The 19,709-nt window shown below is 43.5% G+C and overlaps 1 protein-coding gene across 2 annotated transcripts in view; it reads left to right on the top strand.

Moving 5' to 3' along the window:
* The window catches only part of plpp3 (phospholipid phosphatase 3), a 45,999-nt gene extending 26,502 nt beyond the window's left edge, over positions 1-19,497 (top strand). For both annotated transcript variants that reach the window (XM_080012486.1, XM_080012487.1), the window contains exons 4-7: positions 1-165; positions 358-415; positions 7,357-7,533; positions 15,909-19,497. The exon at positions 1-165 is cut by the window's left edge and continues 23 nt beyond it. In XM_080012486.1, the coding sequence (XP_079868612.1) occupies positions 1-165; positions 358-415; positions 7,357-7,533; positions 15,909-16,037 (529 nt within the window). In that variant the 3' untranslated portion in view covers positions 16,038-19,497. The remainder of the gene's footprint in view (positions 166-357; positions 416-7,356; positions 7,534-15,908) is intronic.
* The last annotated feature ends 212 nt before the right edge of the window (positions 19,498-19,709 follow it).

The raw sequence follows: 19,709 nt of genomic DNA, 5'->3' as shown, positions 1-19,709 counted from the left end.
TGCCGTCAGTCAGTCGTTTACTGACATCGCCAAGGTGTCGGTGGGTCGCATGCGGCCTCACTTCCTGGACGTCTGCAAACCTGACTTCTCTGCCATCAACTGCTCGCTGGGATATATCACAGAGTACACGTGCAGGGGGGTGGAGAGCAAAGTACAGGAGGCCAGGTGTGTGTGTGTGTGTGTGTGTGTGTGTGTGTGTGTGTGTGTGTGTGTGTGTGTGTGTGTGTGTGTGTGTGTGTGTGTGTGTGTGTGTGTGTGTGTGTGTGTGTGTGTGTGTGTGTGTGTGTGTGTGCATTTATCACTATCCTCCTGATTAAAATAAAAAATGGTCAGATAAAATGTGTTTTGTCATCTTAGGAAATCCTTCTTCTCTGGACACGCCTCCTTCTCCATGTACACCATGCTCTACCTGGCTGTGAGTAGCTGCAACACACCTACACTCCTACATGTGGTTTGGTGCATTCTGGGTATTCTCCAGCCTCTCTGTAACCTCTGGTTCGACGGAGGAGTGAGAGATGGAGTGAATAACAAGTGTAAAACCAAGGAAGGAAGGAATAAACAGCCAGATCTTAGGAAGAATGTGTGTACAGTCTTTTAAATCCAGTCAGCTCAGCCCTGGTACTGTATCTACACACCTACAGAACATCCCTCCTCCAGATCCACTGCAATTAACTCAAGCAGGTGTTTTTTTTCTTTCTATTTTTACCCCATTTCAAGACTCCCTCAGAGTCAGAATTGTTTATTTCATGTTAAATTGGACAAAATACTGTCCAGTAAGTGTCCAATAATTATTTAGTATAAGTAGAACTGTCAGCATAAGTGTACCTTTAAGTTTCCTGATCTTATAATGAAGCCAGCGAGAGAAAGTTGAAACTTCCTTTCCAGCTCACAACTTTATTATTTATTATTAAAGCAAGTTTCAAATGAAAGTTCTTCAAATATTTCCGATCACAGTGAAGGTCACATGTTCTCATAATCGTTCATTTCAGACGACAAAATTATGAACTACGATATGAAAGTATCTTAACTTTAGTGCGATATAATACCAATATTATACCGTTAAAAGATGGTAAATGATAGTATTGAATAATACGGAGTCAACCATTAAGTGTTGGAAGCATCACTTGACACCAGCGCTGAATGTAATTTGGGAATTTGCAGTGTATGTGGATGCTTTCCATCCATCTGGTTTCTTGCTGCACTGAAAGTCCCAGTTTAACCCCCCCTCCCCCGTCGCTGCTAATTGTTCGGCTTTGATTATTTGAGCGATTTGTTTCCCGCTGAGCTTGTCTGGAGCGCTGACGGCGTCACTGATGTGGCGTTGGTGGTTGGCACCAAAACAATGTGGCCGCCCCCACATGGCACGCTGATAGCATTTCAGATTGGCGCAGTTCCATCTTGTCTTGGAAGCTGAAGTGAACACTTTCTTGAGGGCTTTACAAGGAAATGGGTTTCTTTGGGGTGTACTTAACTGCCTTCTTCAGACATGACATAAACGTGTCTTTTGAAAAATACATAATCTCGACGTCCGCCGCCAGTCTCAGTTGACTGGTGTTTGCACATGAACACACCGGTTCGACCCCATAATAACTCAGGTTTTAGTAAACTACGTCACTATCTGCACTAACTGCTCCAGATCAGTAAAATCTGCCCTGTGCATGGCCACCATCATTCCGTGAATTTGCTCCCCTTGGTGGCACGGTGGCTCAGTGGTTAGAGCGCCTGCCTTATCCCTATATGAGAGAGATGAGCTCAGTGGCCAAGCTGGCCAAAATGGACCCAAGCATGCCCAAATTCCCAGATCTATTAACATATTATCCATCCAATAAGATTGCGAGTATAAACAATTGGACACATTGAGAATGTAATGTCTCTAAAAGAGAGCTGAAAGTGGATGCTGTAATATTACACTCAGGCCTTTGCAGGGTTAAGGGCCCTTCACATAGGATGCACTGCGCTCTAAACTCCATTGTTGTGTATTGGACGCGCCACGCTACTACTCCTCTGCGAATGTTCGAATCGATTGAGTAACGTGATCCCTGCTGGGCCAATAGAAACAAGAGGTGAAGCAGACAGGAAGTGTCTGTGCAATATTGAGCAGAAACTGGTTTTAGCGTTGTTCCCAGAGCTTGACAACCTTCCTTACAGATTCCTTACAGCCCTGTCCTCTGCAGAGGCGGACTATTCCAGGTCCAGAAAGTAAAAGTCCTGTTTTGGCTCCAGTCCTGCACTGATCCATTAGTTGGACCTCTCGGTTGAGACTAATTTGCCAAATCCACATGTTTAGCTCAAAGTCCTGGAGTGGAGTTTTACTTTCTGAACCCTGATTTTCTACCTCTGGTCCTATGTGAAGGGCCGAGCTCTGCACCTGCGCTCCGCTCAGCCAAGCGGCGAGCGCAGGGCACTCCGTGTCTATGTGAGGGCCCCTTCACAGCTAGAAGGTTCTGGGCTGGAACTCGACTGGAGGCCGAGTTTCTGTGTGAAGTTTGCCTGGTCTCCCCACGTTTCATTACATGGGTTTCCTCCCACTCTAGAAGATATGGACTTCTGCCGATGCCCCTTGTGCAAGGCACTGGTCCCTGCATTAGAAGACAGCAAGCACTGCCTTCCCTCTGAACTATGACAGATACAGCGGCCAATTGTCTCACGTCGTGGTGTGAGGGCGGGGGGGGGGGTCTTCATTCCTTAACACTTTGTTGTGTTTCCTCTCATTTTGACACTCTTTGAGTCAGAGAACGAGAGCGGGAGAGGGAGAGAGAGGAAGAAGAGGAGGGGAGGGGGCTTCTGGTTAAGAAAGAGTCAAATTCCTCCTCAAACCACCAGACTCAGTGTCTCCCCTCTGCTTCTCTGTCATGGGAATCCGCCGCGATCCTTCTGTTGTTTTTATTGTTTGTTTGTTTCCCCAGACAGGGCGATGACACGCAGAGCAGAAGGATATGTCAGTGAAATATGGATTCATAATATGCATACAGTATATAATATAAAATATGATGGAGTTAAGAACACCAATGTCTGAAAAGAAGAACAATGACGAATTAGAAAAGAAAATAAACTTGAATCAAGATTTCTTAACCAATAAAATGTTGTTAGAGGTAATACCGTCTTATAAAGCAGTCCACGAATAATTTTATTTGCAAAATAAATAAAGGTGTCTTGAGATTTCCTCTTTCCAAGTGGAACAAGTCTGCAGTTGCCTTTATGAAGCGACTGATTTCACATAATGCCGAGTTCAGACTTTGTGATTCTGGGCTGATTTTCCACTCGCCGACGGGTTTTTGGAGATCGTCGAGCAAAGCCTCAAAGACTGGAGGCAAATAGTGAACTGCTCACATCGTGATCCGACTGCTCGCCGAGCGCTCGCCGGGCGCTTGCCAGTGGCTCGCAGACGCCGGCGACATATCCTGCACCTTCAATATGTGGTCGTGTCGGGATCAAGTCGGGAGTGACGCAACGAGCTACAGCCAGTGAGAGCAGACACGGGGTGAGGGGGGAGGAGACGGGAACGCACGGAGCAGCCAGTAACACACAACATACCTATCTTACTTCTTCTCTAGATTTTTTATATATTTCTTATTTAAATTCTCATTTTATTCGTTTTTTTTACAGTGAGCAAGAACAAAATAAAAAATGAATAATGCTGTCCCACGCATGGTATCGCATGTAGCGGTGAGGTTGCAGATCACATCAAACTGAATACCCCTCCCCATGGCGGTACAACATGGCAGCCTGGAAGCGTACCCGCTCCCCGTGTAGATAAAAACAGCTAATTTAAGGTAACGCCAACACAATGATTCTTATTTTCTTGGCATTATACAATAATTAAAACATACTTATGAATATTATATTCCAAGTTAGTAACATAAATTCTACACACTGCACCTTTAAAGATTTTTTTTCCTCACAAGATGATACATATACAGTAATATTGTAAATATTCATCACGTGCTGTATAACGCATATCTTTTTCAAAGCCAGCTAAATGATCTTATACACACAATTCTAGACCACTCGGTTTATCAACGAGATCTTTGGTTTATTTTCAGGGTTCTGTCTTGCTCAGAGAATATGAGACTAGATCTGGTCTGGAATTTAAAGCTTCACGCTGCTCACTTTACTGGAACGGTTTGGACATTTTAGACGCTGAGCGAAATAAATCAGAAATATCTGCGTGGTCATCATATCACCTTATATGATATGACCGTTTCTTAAATTTCACTCCTATCCTATATTGATAGGTGGTTTCCTATCAAATTAATCTTCCCTGAGTTTAGATAAAATACAAAAAATAAAGCATGCAAGTATGCCAATAATCCAGGCTGTCTGCAGGCATCAGAGAGTTACATTTGTTAACTTTTTAAAACAAATTTAAAATAAATTAAATACTGATTTATAGACAAATCATCTCTCAGTTATTCAGTTCAGTCTTCGGTTTTGGGTTTTACAACATCCGAAATGTTGAAGAACATGATCGATTTTGACAGCAATAAATATATGGATAAATAAAAATAATGTTTTTTTTTACAAATCGTTAATGCAAATATCAGACTATTTAATGACTACTTATAGTCTAATATTTGTAAAACAGAATTTAAAGACAGTTTAAGACAGTTTAAGGACCTATAATCATAAACTCTGAAATATTGTCGCATGATGGAAGTAGAATATTAGTAAGAATATTAGTGAGCTGGTCAGAGCCTGTGACGATTAGAACGCCCTCATTTTCCTATCAGTGTGTGTGTGTGTGTGTGTGTGTGTGTGTGTGTGTGTGTGTGTGTGTGTGTGTGTGTGTGTGTGTGTGTGTGTGTCTCCACTGAGTCGTTTTGGGTTTTCTCGCCACGCCTCTGCAGTCAGATCAACACTTGATGACTCCTGCACCGCCTGGAACACCTTTGTTTGGGCAAAGCCTCGTTGTACAAATCAAAGGTCCAGGAGGGTGGAGGACATGGTGGGGCGTTTCCAGGATGTCGGTGAGAAGCTTTTCATCAGTGAAGTGTCCGAGGCCGAACCTGGTACCTGGAAACACCCTGTAGAGGAAACCTCCCTGCAGGACGAGGGGTGGAGGGATGGGAGGGATCGCTTCCCGTCCTTCCGCCAGGGGCAGAACAATACGACAGCGTCGGAGGGGAAGTCGAACCCTTCACCAAAAGCTCGCCCTGCAAGCGTGTTTGTTTTAAAGCTTAAGTGGGATATCTTTTTTATTTTTTTATACCTTCATTAGTCCCACAACAGGGAAATTTGTAATTTCTCTGCATTTACAGACCCTAGTAACTGACGTATCTAGGAGCAGCTGGCTGCCATGTAGAGGCGCCTGGGGAGCAGTTAGGGGGTTAAGTGTCTTGCTCAAGGACACATCAGCACGCTACCAGGAGGAGCCGGGGATCGAACCGGCAACCTTCCGCTTGCTAGACGACCCGCTCTACATCCTTTTGCCGGTGAACGTAGAAGCTTTTATTTGGTGTCAGTGTGTCATTGGCCGTCGTTTGGGTACTTTTTTTATTGGAATCGTTGTCAAACAGACAGATCATTTTGTGTTGATGACAAGGTATCCATCCTCTTTTACGGCATTCTGATTTCTGCTGTTCATCGAGGGTGTATGCAGGTACCAGAGAGTTACATTTAATCGTTTTTAAGACCTTTTTAAGACAAATTTGACCTAAATCTGAGACAAGAGGTTTTCAGGTTGTAGATGTAGTGGTGGATGGAGGCTGGTGGTCAGCGTCGCTAGGCTAGCCGGTTGTAGGGAGACCTTGGCTGACTCTACCCCCCACCACCACCCCACCAACGAAAGACAGGAAGTCCAGACTGAACCACAGGAAGTCTGAGAAACCTGCACTGAGTTCACCATACCACACCGTGTGTGTGTGTGTGTGTGTGTGTGTGTGTGTGTGTGTGTGTGTGTGTGTGTGTGTGTGTGTGTGTGTGTGTGTGTGTGTGTGTGTGTGTGTGTGAGTATTTCTGAAAATGACCTTGGAGGTTCCACTTCCTGTTTAAGTTGTGCACTGATCTCAAAATGACCCACAATTCTGTCTTGTGACTCAGAGTTGCCTGTTAAATGGACTATTCTACAGTATTCTGTATTATTCCACAAGATTAATTTTAGGGAAAAGGAACCACCTGTGAACAACGTCTTCCGTAAACTCATTATCGCTCAAAAAGTGCCTTGATCCCAACACTGTATTCAAATTTGCATACCTGTGTGTGTATGTGTGTGTGTGTGTGTGTGTGTGTGTGTGTGTGTGTGTGTGTGTGTGCACTGTGGCCCTTGCCAACCTGCCGTCTTTAATTCAATTTGCATACCTGTGTGTGTGTGTGTGTGTGTGTATGTGCGCGCGTGTGTGCATGTGTGCATGTGTGCGTGTGTGTGTGTGTGTGTGTGTGTGTCTGTGCATGTGTGTGTGCGTGCATGTTTTCTCTCTGTGGTTGTGTTGTTTGTGCAGCTGGGCAGCATAGACCACTAGAATCAGTGTCCAGGCCTCAGCCCTGTGGTTTGTGTGTGTGTGTGTGTATGTGTGCGTGTGTGTGTGTGTGTGTGTCTGTGAGTTTGCGTGCACTGTGGCCTTTGCCAACCTGCCGTCTTTGATTCAGTGTAACACTACTTGACAGTAATTACACACACACACACACACACACACACACACACACACACACACACACACACACACACACACACCGGCTACTGGTGCAGGTCGGCATACAGTAACTTACAGGTGCAGTGCACCATGGGAATCACTGCAGGAAATTAGACCTGGTTGTTAGTGGTATGATATTGAAACCCTTTTAACCAGCAGAATTAATTCAATTATGAATTCTCGTCGCATCATGAAGTCTGAATTCAACACATTTTTTTTACTATAACGAACAGAACTGATTTAGAGCATTCTCCAATAATGACTTTTAATCCGATTCTAGGTTCAAGTGTTAAAAAATTAAGTTTCATTTTTTTACTGTTTGAGTGAATGAGTTTTTTAATGTTCTCAGTCCCAGACGTATTTTGGACATTGTGATTAACCAATACCTTGTTTTATCCTGCGTTGAGTCACCCGGCACGTTTTATTTATTGGATTTCTTTTAATTGCTTGGCTACAAGCTTCTATAATGTCTTTTGGCCTGAAATGCGACTTGGAAACATTGACTGACTGGACTTATGATGTGCATTATATTTATGGCTCACCACATTTCCGTTTTGTTTGGAACAACGGTTCAGGGACTTTCCACGGCCTGGTGTGAAACAAAAGTTAATTTTAATTATGAAACTGAATTGTAAAATTCAATGAATGTGAATAATGGAAATACTTGAAAGGTGGGTGTTGGGGTGATGCTAAAAATGGACCTTTCTCTTCCTCCCTCTCTCTCCAGTTCTACCTGCAGTCCAGGTTCACGTGGCGGGGCGCTCGCCTGCTGCGGCCACTGCTGCAGTTCACGCTGCTGATGATGGCGTTCTACACCGGCCTGTCGCGCGTCTCCGACCACAAGCACCACCCGACCGATGTGCTGGCCGGGTTCGCTCAGGGCGCGCTCGTTGCCTACAGCATAGTGAGTGCACACTGTATAATATGTAATATAACATAATATCATATAATATAACGTAATGTATTATAATATAGTATAATATAATATAACGTAATGTAATTGAATATAATATTATATATGCCCACACATAAACATGTATGGAATCATAAAGCATGTTACCACACACTGTACAAACACACACACACACACACACACACACACACACACACACACACACACACACATACACACACACACACGATGATGAAGAGATGATGAACAACAATGGAAAGACTTAGAATCAAAGTTTGGACAAATATTTCAATTCAGTTTTTCTATCATTCCCGCTCTCTTTTGAAGTCCTTCATCCTTTCATTCTCTCTTTCTGTCATTTATTCACCCCCCCCCCTTCTGCTATGAAATCAAAAAGTGCAGCCAGGCAGTGAAGTGAGGCAAATCTGATTCCCTGTAATGAAGAACATATTTCCTGGAGCCTGGCCCAAGTGTGTGTGTGTGTGTGTGTGCGTGCGTGTGTGTGTGTGTGTGTGTGTGTGTGTGTGTGTGTGTGTGTGTGTGTGTAGCTGCATTTACGTACGTGTGTGTGTGTGTGTGTGTGTGTGTCAGCCCCTACTCAACACACTTCTTGACTTTATTGGTGACATATTGTCCTGGCAATGGCCGCATTTCTGTAGCCATCGTCATTACACTAAGCCCGGCGGTGCCAAGGAAAATTTAATTTAGGTGAGGCTGGAACAGAGAGGGAAAGAGGCTTGAGTGAGAGAGAGAGAGAGCAAGAGAGAGAGAGAGAGAGAGAGAGAGAACGAGATGGGGGGGCAGAAAGAGAGAGGATAAGCCTTTGAAATAGGAATGAGGTTGTTAATTATTCTGGGTTTTTTATTTGGCGTCTCAGCCTCTATCAGCCCAGCTAGACTCTGCTGTCTCGGGGAAAAAGAACGGAAAGTCACGCACACATGCACCCACCCACACACATGCACACACACACACACAGACACACACACACAGACACACACACACACACACACACACACACACACACACACACACACACACACACACACACCTTACCTTTCTTCATGATCCAAAGCATGAACGTGGAAATCGTGAGGTTCATTAAACTGAGAGAGGCCCCAGTCCTGGCGCCGCAGGCAGACCTTGGCACAGCGAAAATGCATGTGCACGCGCATGCACACAAGCACGAACGCGCGCGCGCACACACACACACACACACACACACACACACACACACACACACACACACACACACACACACACACACACACACACACACACACACACACACACACACACACACACACAGAGTGTTATGCTTGTTGTGGTGTTTCATGAGCTAAAATCCAGACTTCCCTGAGCAGGAATTAGCAGTAGTTCAATCAAACACCAACTGGAGCAAAAATAAACTCTGTAGGAGGTGGAACGTGTCCAGTGTGGTGGTTCAATGTGATCACAAACAAACACAAAAAACACATACCAATCTTTAAAAACTGTTGGGAGTTTGTTTCCCGACCCTCCATGTAATCATACAATCATACATATAACACTCTTCCTCTTTTGATTAACAAAAAAAAAAAGAGAAAGGGCAGAACCACTGTCTGGATGAACAATGGATATCATCATATCCCCCGAGCGGCAGCCATGATGGCCGGGTCTTGAAGCCAATGCGGAAGTGCCTCAAAGTTTGGCTTGTGTCCAAAAACCTTAAACTTAATGGAAGTCAATAGAATAAGAAACTTGCTAGGAATACAAACGCCAAAGACCTCTGGATCTTTTATCTAGGTTATTTGAATAAATCCTCTCTTACTTTCTTCCATAAAAAAAGACATTCAGGCTTAAAGCGGGCCAATGTTATGCTTTTCCTTATTTTCTGTCATATATATACAGTATAATGTAACAATGTCGGATGTTCATATTAGACGTGGCCAAAGTGTCAAATAATGAGGTAAATTAATGACAAAGTAATCTCTGTGAGTAAAACACTGAGGCTTCTGGTCGCTCTGAACGCTCTGTTTTCAAAGGTTTTTTCTACTCTCTGCACAAGCAATTAATCTCTTAAATTTGAGTTTGAATTTGAGTTGACGTCAGGTCGTCACAGCTTTCTTTATATGGTCATCTGCTCCTTTTTTTTTATTTTATTTTATTGTGGTGTCCTTGTCTCCCACAAGCTTGAAGCAGGGCAACGAAAGTCAGAACAAGCTTTTAAATTGGGCCTTGTAGATCTAATATTATTCAGCAACTGGATTGCAAACAGATTTTGGTGGACTGATAAGGTGAAATATGTGAAAGTTACAGAGTAAATACAACGTATACGGAATACGGAATCCATGCTCAAACGCCATTGGCTCACAGAACCCATAACTTGTGCTCAAACCCCATTGGCTCAAAAAACTCGGGGCCTTGGGAGGGTGGCTCCTCCCACTTAAACTACCCGTTTTGGAATCAGAGGGTTATAAAGGCATGATAGAATGGCTCTAGTGCATAATCTGAGTGGTATTTTCAGCAAAACAACTTCAAAGACATGTTTTGGGGACCTCAGATACCTTTATTAACTTGTGTAAAAAGGAGAATAATAGGTCCCCTTCAAAGATGTATATATCAGGGGGTGTGGTTACCTTGATTGGCAGGTCCATCGTTTGTGTTCAAGCAAGGAAGGCGTGTCTCATCCCTCTCACAACCGTCTGATGGTTTCACCGCCCCACCCCCAGCACACCAAGACTCTGTGCCGCTGCCCAAATCTATAAAGCTCTGGCTCCTCTTGTTCTGGCTCTGGTTCCTGCCAAGATGGTGGCAAATGTAAACCCATACTCAAAACTTCAAATAGTCTCTTTAGTAACCAACAGGTGAGATCACCGTCTATGGTTAAAACGCGTTAAACTCAAATGCGAACGTAGGGTGCTTCCAGACAGGACCAGCTTCTCCAACTGGGCGTCTCTCCTGGATGCCATTGACTGTGACGTGGAAGAGAAAATCAAAAGCATTTAGAAAAATGCTCAATTTTATATGCTTGACCTCGCATTTGGCACACGGAGTGAGAGAGAGAGAAGGAGGCAAGGGGTGGAGGAAGAGAGGAAAGTGACAGCAGAGGAAAGCCTAGTCTGTGTCTTGTGTGTCTGTGTCAGGTCATTAACTCGTTCACCAAACACACACTCACACACACACACACACACACACACACACACACACACACACACACACACACACACACACACACACACACACACACACACACACACACACACACGCACACAGTCCAACCCCGCCGATTGGACAGTCGGTTTTGGTTTTACGATCGTCTGATCCTCCACTCTGAGTCGAAACTCACTGAGAAGTTTGGCCTCTCAATCAGATCGCTGGATGGAGAGGAGCCAGGAGTCACACACACTTTTTGTTTCTATCACACACAGTGTGATAGCACAGCATAGCTATTCAATACAACTCGACATTCCATTCACAATGCATCCTCTACAGGGTTAATATTTAAGTTTTGGTCAGCTTCATGGTTTCCTCTCATTCCGCGATTCAAGGGAAGAGTCAACCCTAATTCCATTAATAATTAAACTAATAAACAAATTCCTTATCTCATATGTAACAGGTACCTGGAAAATCGACTTAAGTACAGTCCTACAGTAGACATACTCAGTTACTTGCCACCTCTGCTTCTTTTCTTTCCCAGATATAAAACAGGAAGCCCACACCTGACACTTCCTGTCAGACGCTATGACCTACTTTCCACAGCGTGATCCCATAAAGGTCAAGAGACACTGAGTCAAACAGGAAGCAGCTGGAGAGAGAGATAGAGAGATTGATAGAGGGAGAGGGAGAGAGAGAGAGCTGTTTGTTTACAGAGTTCATTGTCAGAGTCGGGGTCTTGTAGTAAAACGAGAACCCGACTTTCCTTTTCACTTCCCCCATGAAACACTTTTTTCCCTGATAGAAACCAGATAGGGAGGTTGAGGTATTATCTACAACTGTAGTCTCAAACTTTTTTGGTATGTGTGCACCCCCTGTTGTACCATTTAAGACATGTAAACCATTGACCCAATGCAGGAGTATGCATGTAGCATGAAGTCCCTGCATCCAAACTGGCGTACTATGCGCTACATACTACGTGTGTTTAATACTGCATGGTCCAGCCTACTTTAATACGCGGCATAAATGTCTTCGCAGACCTAATACTTCAAGATTCAAGATTCAAGATTTTTATTTGTCACATACATATACATACTTCCATACATATATGCAGTGAAATGTAATTCGCCATGTAGCCGCTCCATTCCTTTCAGCACATTGTCACAACGACAGGCTCTGGTATTCAGGTATTCAGTATATATTATTGTAAATTAATTATGGAAACCATCAATCAATCAATCAATACAAAACAATACTGTGCATTTATTGGGTATTTAAACAACATCCCTCGGATTGGACCAGATGCTTTGACTTGTGGTTCTGTAACCCCTCCCTCCCCTCTCACTCAACATCCACTGATACGTAGCGCACTGAGCGCAGCGGTACTTTATCATCCACCGACACTGCATTGCTGGGGTAAAATGGGAAGTGGTGGGTGGGGTAATCACAAGAATGTTACGGTAATGTTAACATATAAATCATTGGTAATAGAGTGGTGACCGGCGTGTGAATCATTGGTGACCGGCCCATCAGATATATTTTCCGATTCTGTGCCGGTCAAATTTACAGCCCGGTACTGTGCTCAAGTACTCGTAAAGAGTCTCCAATACTCAAATCCGATACGAACATAAGGTTAAGTAGTTGTGTAGTTGGCGCTCAAAAAAGAGAGCCCAAGAACGAAAATTATTATTATTAGTTATTTGATGGTTAATTGATTATTTTCGTCAATATTAATCTATTTTGGGGAACAAAATTCTTTTATGGCACTTTGTAAATCATCAAAACCGTCTTCACAATAATAATATATTTTATAAACCCATAGATAAATAAACAGAGGTAAGTGTTTTATCTGACTTCATTTGTAGAGGATGAAGAAAAAGAATGAAAGCAGTTCAAAACACATCCACAATAAATCCATGTTACTTGTATTATGTAATTGCTTATGGTTATTGTCACCAGTAATTAAATTCAGGAAGTTTGTATATATTGACATCTCTGGAATGTTTATAAATTCTGACAGTGATGTTATTGGGTTTTTTTATTTTATAGAACTTACTCTGGTGCGTGTCAGTTGTCCTCAGAAGAGAAGATGTTTAATCATTTAATATGCTGGACCTTGTTTAATTCAAAAGTTGAACTTGAACTTAATTTTTTTTAAACATAATAAAAGTTAATAGTAATTAAATTATACCTATCACTTGAATATGGAATGATATTCATTTGTGTCTTAATAATCCCTATTGATAAAAAAATAAAATAAAATCATAAATAGGAAGAAAAGCCCTTTAAGTCCCTTTAAGAGTAAGAGTCGCCACTTGATCATGTCGTCTCTCTGCTGCGCAGCCCTCATTGGCAGTGAGTGAGAGGAGGCAGGGCTATGTGGGCACTGCAGCGGTGTGTGTGTCAAATAACTGTCGGAAAGAAGAGCGAGTGAGAATGCCGCTGTTACCGGTATATAGGTAGTGGGGAAAATGAGTATTGCAACTGTTTCAAACGTTCTGAATCGATATGGATAGAAACGTCGATATTTTTGACCACTACTACCAGTACTACCACTACTAACTAGTATGCTAGTATGACTTTGTCACGCAGCATCAGTCTGGGCTTCCCTCCTTTGTAGCGTCATGTCCAGATGCATGCTGGGATATCTGGGTCAGTCCAGTTACCTAAGTCACCAAGCGATGCAAACCCAATAATTTGGGGGGCTGGAAACAGGACACTAAGTCAGTTGTGAACCAAGTTAGTCCGGACAAGTTGAGAGATTCTAACTTTGGGTGCACATTCTGTTTTTACTCTAAAAATATATTTACCGCAGAAAACTGGTCTCTCTGTCGCACGCAGCTGCTTTCTTGGAAAATACAAGGGTGCAAATGTGTTCACAATTTAATTCTCTGATGTTCAGGGGCTTAACTTTTAATGTGTCGGTTTGTCAGATGTTCCTACTTCCTGCTGCACTTCCTGTGTGAGTCAGCGCTTCAATGTATCAGACCTAAAGCTTTACGAGCGGTTAAGGACACAAAACACACATACACACTCATTTACACACACACACACACACACACACACACACACACACACACACACACACACACACACACACACACACACACACACACACACGTACATATTCACAAATAAGTACACAGACACGCACACACATCCCCGACCCTCAGTGTGGGGGTTGAGAGGAACTCTGCTTTTAAAGGTTTTGTTGGTTTGTTTCCAATAGAGCAGCATTAAAGAGCACACACACACACACACACACACACACACACACACACACACACACACACACACACACACACACACACACACACACACACACACAGTCTGCTGACTCAGCCATACACAACACAATGGGCCAGGACCCTCTGTGTGTGTGTGTGTGTGTGTGTGTGTGTGTGTGTGTGTGTGTGTGATGTGCTTGTCTCTATTCGTGTGTTTTTGTATATGTACAATATGTGGCTGTGTTGTGTGTGTGTATTTGTGTATACACATACACACAACCACACACACACACACACACACACACACACACACACACACACACACACACACACACACACACACACACACACACACCTACTCCAGACACAGTACAATGAAAAAGCTTTGTGTTCTGGAGTTTAATCTGCCGCTGTGTGTGTGTTTGTGTGTATGTGTGTGTGTGTGTGTGTGTGTGTGTGTGTGTGTGTGTGTGTGTGTGTGTGTGTGTGTGTGTGTGTCTTCTGTCAGTCAAAGGTCATCAGGAAAGGTCACTAAAGGTCAGAAATGACAGGATGTAACAAAATAAAAGACCTTGTGTACCGCCACAAACACACACACACACACACACACACACACACACACACACACACACACACACACACACACACACACACACACACACACACACACACACACACACCGTGAGTGACTCTGGATGACATAATTGGGCCAGTGAAGTTCTAGTGTAACACAAAAACCTCCCACAGTGGACTCCCAGTGTGTTTTGGGACTGTGGGTCGCAAAAGCAGGAAACACAGGCACCGTCCCAGTGCACTTGTGTGTGTTGTGTGTTTGGTGGCTGTGCGTGTTTGTGTGTGTGTGTGTGTGTGTGTGTGGGTGTGCGTGCGTGTGTGCGTGCGTGTGCGCGTGTGTATGTGTGTGTGTGTGTGTGTGTGTGTGTGTGTGTGTGTGTGCGTGTGTGTGTGTGTGTGTGTGCGCCCATGCTTGCACGAGCAACCCCGCAGTTGAGTGACAGTACGTAGGAGGAAACACTGGTTGAGTGTTTCGTTTGGGGTGGCGCTTCTCCTCTCATCCTCCCTCCTCCAGTTTCCCCTCTGCGTGTGATGTCATCAGGACCTCAGGAAGGGATTGGGTGTCCCGTTGGGCCGCGAGTGATGATGATTATTCTAGCTGTTGGCTTAGGCTCACTGAGTTTGATCTTGGATCTTTGGGTCCTGTGGTTACTTCACTCACTGTTTACACCATGGATACACCGTGGCAAGGGACGATGAGGAGGCCCATCAGGCCAAGAGGGTGTGATGCCATTTTTTTTATTTTTTTTATGTTTTATATTTTTTATTCAGTGATACCTTATATTGAGTTTCACACTGCCACACACATGCTTTTACTTATTGGTATTTTTCTAACATCACCACTGTAATCCTATCGCTATCTGTCTTGGTAGTTTCGTCTTACTTTATTTTTCTCATGTCTTCCTCGTTCCTGTCTTTTGTAACCGCAGTCTGTACTTTGGAACGAATTAATTTCCATTTAAAGCTCAACATGTACATAAACCTTAAGAGAAGTTGGTGTGCTGGGGGACGCTCCCAGGCAGTTAGTTTGTCGGTAAAAAGCCCAGAGTCCTTCATCTTAGAATGAGGAGACGTACCTATCTAAAGTTCTGCCATACACATCACCATGCATAAACAAATACATCTGTACAACAGAGAATGGATAAACATTGTTCCAAAGGACAATGATTGTCAAAGCAATTTATCGTCTTATCATTTTAGGTGCATATTTAGAGAACGTCCAACAACGACTCTTTGGATCATGGTTTAGAGTATAGACTCCCCACTAAAGAGACTAAATCAGATACTAATCCTCCTCAGATTGGATCTCAGAGACCAGACTCTCAAAGCAAATAGGGTCCATGGCCTCATGCAATTCAAATCCAGGGCCCTTGATATGATAAAGGTTGAGAATCAGGGCCCTATATTGACCCAAGTCTTCTCCTCTCTCCTCAGGTCTTTTACGTGTCCGACCTGTTCAAGCCGAAGATGCAGCAGGCCACGCCCCCGGCCACACCCATCAAGAAGGAGCTGCTGCCCTCCTCTGACATCATTGACAGAAACAACCACCACAACATGGTGTGAAGGACAGACTGAGGAGCCGACCGCAGCGCTGCTCGCCTCCCATCAGACAGTAGAATGTAGCGACGAGAGACTGTGGCTGCTTCTCAACCGCTGGCACCCTCCTCCCCCCGTGCAGTGCCCTTTCGGGGGGCGCTGGAGCGCACTGCACGCGGACAGGAGTGTCGCTTTGAGATTTGCACAACAGAGTCCACTCCCACTATTCAGACTTATTATTTACTATTATGTTAACTACTATTGACATTTGAGCCCGTTTGTTTTGAACCTAACCAGAACAAGAATCGGAAGCTAAAAAATAAATGAAAGGAAGGAATCGAGTGAGTATGACGAGCCGCCGGGCAGAGCTGATGGCTTGGAAGTTCGCCATGAAGTTAAACCGTCACTCCAAATGCGAAAGCTTTGTCGCCCGATGAAGGGGGGAAAACTGTTGTCAAGGAAAAAAAAAAAAAGCTAAGAATGAATGATTTAATGGATGAAGGAATAACAAATTAGACAAAGTCCCTTTTCTCCCTCTAGGAGAGCGAAGGATTTCCAGTGTTGCTTCCTCTCTCGTCTCTGTGGCCTTGAAACGCCATGGAAAAACAACTTCCTTTATGTATGGGAACGATATTACTGCAATATAGCTCGCAGCATAGATATATTAACAGTATAGAGGATAAAACGATAAACTTATAGCACTATTTTTAAGTCACAATGTCCAATTATCACCACTCGCTGCCTGAGAAGTCTGCCTGTAAAACCGCTTGATGATGCTGTCGTCCACGAGGGAGAACGTAGAACCGAGGAACGGATCGCTTTAGGGGAGGGAAGCAGAGTCCCAGCAGACTCCGCAACCAAAGCACGGAGGCTGATCTGGTTCCGAGCATTTTTAACATTTTCTAAGTGTGGGCCTGAAAATGTTGCTTCCTGATCCATTAATCCTGAAATTTTCACAAAAGAAAATGTCACCCTGTCGCTCTTCAAATGCGATCTGTGAAGTTGTAATACCAAAGGTGTGGTTCCAAATCGGCCACCTTACAAATGTTTGGAACTGGACCTCGACCCGAACCGGCTTGGAGTTCGACGTTTGGAGCAGGCGTCTCCAGCAGCCAACCAGAGCTCCGGATAAACAATTGCTTTACGCATGAACCGTTACCTCAGGTCACCTGTTCAGCTTTCATGGCAGAAAAGGGCTCTAGCGCTGGGGAACGACGCTTCAGTATTAAACCCTGTGATCCACTCAGCACATCAAGCCTTTTACAGCGGCCGTCAGCGCAGCCTTAACCCGGGATGTTGCATTTTTGGGTAACACTTTGGGATAGCATCTGTTCACATCGCTTGACAAACCAGCACTTGACACACACCATGCTGTGTTTCATTCTGAGTAGTGCATCACTAGTAATCATATTAGTCCAAAATGAGATCAGTGCCATTACTTGCAATGTACTGCTCAGTTACGAGTATTTAGAATACAATAGCAAATTCCCAATTCGAATCTTAATTCATCAATAACTGAGGACTTTGTTAAGAGTCACAAACAGATGTTATTCCAAAATGCTGCCTTTCTTTAGAGTTAGCGAGAGGGTCGGGGTATTTGGGGTATTAGTGTTTTCAGTGAAAGGAGCGGGGATGGGTTTTCCGGTGCCAGTGAAAGAGGGCTCGGCTGTGCCATGCCGCTTCCTGGTGTCGGAGCCGTCTGATTGGTTTGCTCGGTGGGAAGGGGGAGAGGGACACGTGCATGACGCGCCACATAGTGGAGGCCACGCCCACTGTGGGGGAAAACAGTCTATAGCGAACATCATGACATAAACTAGTGCTGGCCTTTCACCCTGTACCAGCTGATTAGACTGTCTAACATGTCCAAGGATTATTTCACCTTCTCTTCCCTCTAGAAATCTATTTATTTATTTTTTTTGATAAACTGGAGATTATGGAGTTAAACTAGTTTCCCTTTTTGCTACCTGCCTCCAGGTGGATAAATGATCCCACAACGCGGCCTGGGGTCAGATAATATGACATCTACGGCCGCTAGAGCCAACATAATTATGACATAATCGAAATTATTGGAGCACATTGTGATCGTTTCGAGAAATGGTCACATTCCACAATCACGTTTCCATCCAAATTTAAGAGGAATTTTAAGACATTATTAGAAATGTTACAGCAGATAGAATGTGAATTAGGTTCGTTTCCATCAGTTGGGTTGAGGGAAATTAACTGTCTACCTGAATGTCCCAAACTTCAATGTTAATTAATGGCTTTTCTGCAATAGGCAGACATTGTTTGTTACATTGCTGTAAGCTTATGGTATTATAGTGGCATAGAATGAACAAAAGAAGACAATTAAATTGTTTCTCGCAATTATTTGTATGACAATTGATCGTCAGCTAAAATTTAATGATCTTGACCGCCCTAATGGAGCGCATGAGAATGTTCCTCCGATGTGGGGGCGTGGCCTATCCATGCACTGTCCCTATTGGTGTGCAGAGTGAAGGGGTGTGGTCTGTCTCCTTGGAAGGAAGGTATTGTTTGACAGCCAAGCTGGCACATTATTTTGGGATGATTTGGGCTCTTTCCGCTGGCAGGGAGGGGCTCTCACCCGCCCAATCAACTCATTGGAAGCATGTATTTGTCTCTTAATGTGATCTTTGTGTTTCTGTTCTGTATAATCGTGCACATTGTGCATGTATATGTGTGTGTGTGTGTGTGTGTGTGTGTGTGATGCATGTGTGTGAATGCGAGGGCATATGTATGACAGCTATTCCCTGTGAAGATGGATCCCCTCCTGGTGTTGTGTGCGTGTGTGTGTGTGTGTGTGTGTGTGTGTGTGTGTGTGTGTGTGTGTGTGTGTGTGTGCATGTGCACGTCAGAGGTCAGGGCCAGGGGGAGTTTCCCCAGTCAGGTGAACTTACGAAAAACTGTGGATCTAATGTTTGTTTTGTGTATTTTCTGCTAAAATGTGTCTTTAACCGTATGTGATCACTAACAGTTGTACAGAACCAGAAATCCAGCTCTTAGGATTCACAGACGACTCAGTTCTCTTCCAACAACACACTCCGCCATGTTGCACATCTATTCTTTTCTCATCGTATAGTCCGTCCTAACAATTCTCCAAGCCGTTTCACTCTCTTATTTTTTTATAAATATATAAATAATGTATAGATCACTAAAATGAACTCTGTAAGATATTGTTCCTGTTTAGATATACCCACTATGATTACAGACCTGTGTTCTTTACAAAGTGCTGCTTTAAAAGCATCGATTGACAGATTTTTGTATCTAGATTACTGAAAAATATTGCAGATTGTTTAGTTATGTTTTTAATACACATTCACAAGAAATACACACACAATGTATTAAATTCAATATTAGTATTTTTTTATTGTCTCATTTTTGTACAAAAGAAATAGCTATGTTGATTTTTTTTCTGCTAAATGTATTTAGCCCTAATACATGTGCTTTTAAATAAAAAGCTCATTATGACCACAAACTTGTTTCATGTCATGATTGAACTATGTCATCATGAATTGCCTCAATTAAACTTTTTTTCCATCCCATAAGAGACTGGAAGAGTATGTTTCTATCAGTTTACACAACAAATACAAGAGGTGTCATGCAATATTACATTACGTGCTAGAGCAGAACACTGAATGAATCCACAGAAATAGCATGTTTCAACTACAAGTTTATCATTTT

Source organism: Zeus faber (genome assembly GCF_960531495.2).
Source record: "Zeus faber genome assembly, chromosome: 1".
In the NCBI taxonomy this organism is placed as follows: Eukaryota; Metazoa; Chordata; class Actinopteri; order Zeiformes; family Zeidae; genus Zeus; species Zeus faber.
This window is presented reverse-complemented; position numbering and strand designations above follow the sequence as displayed.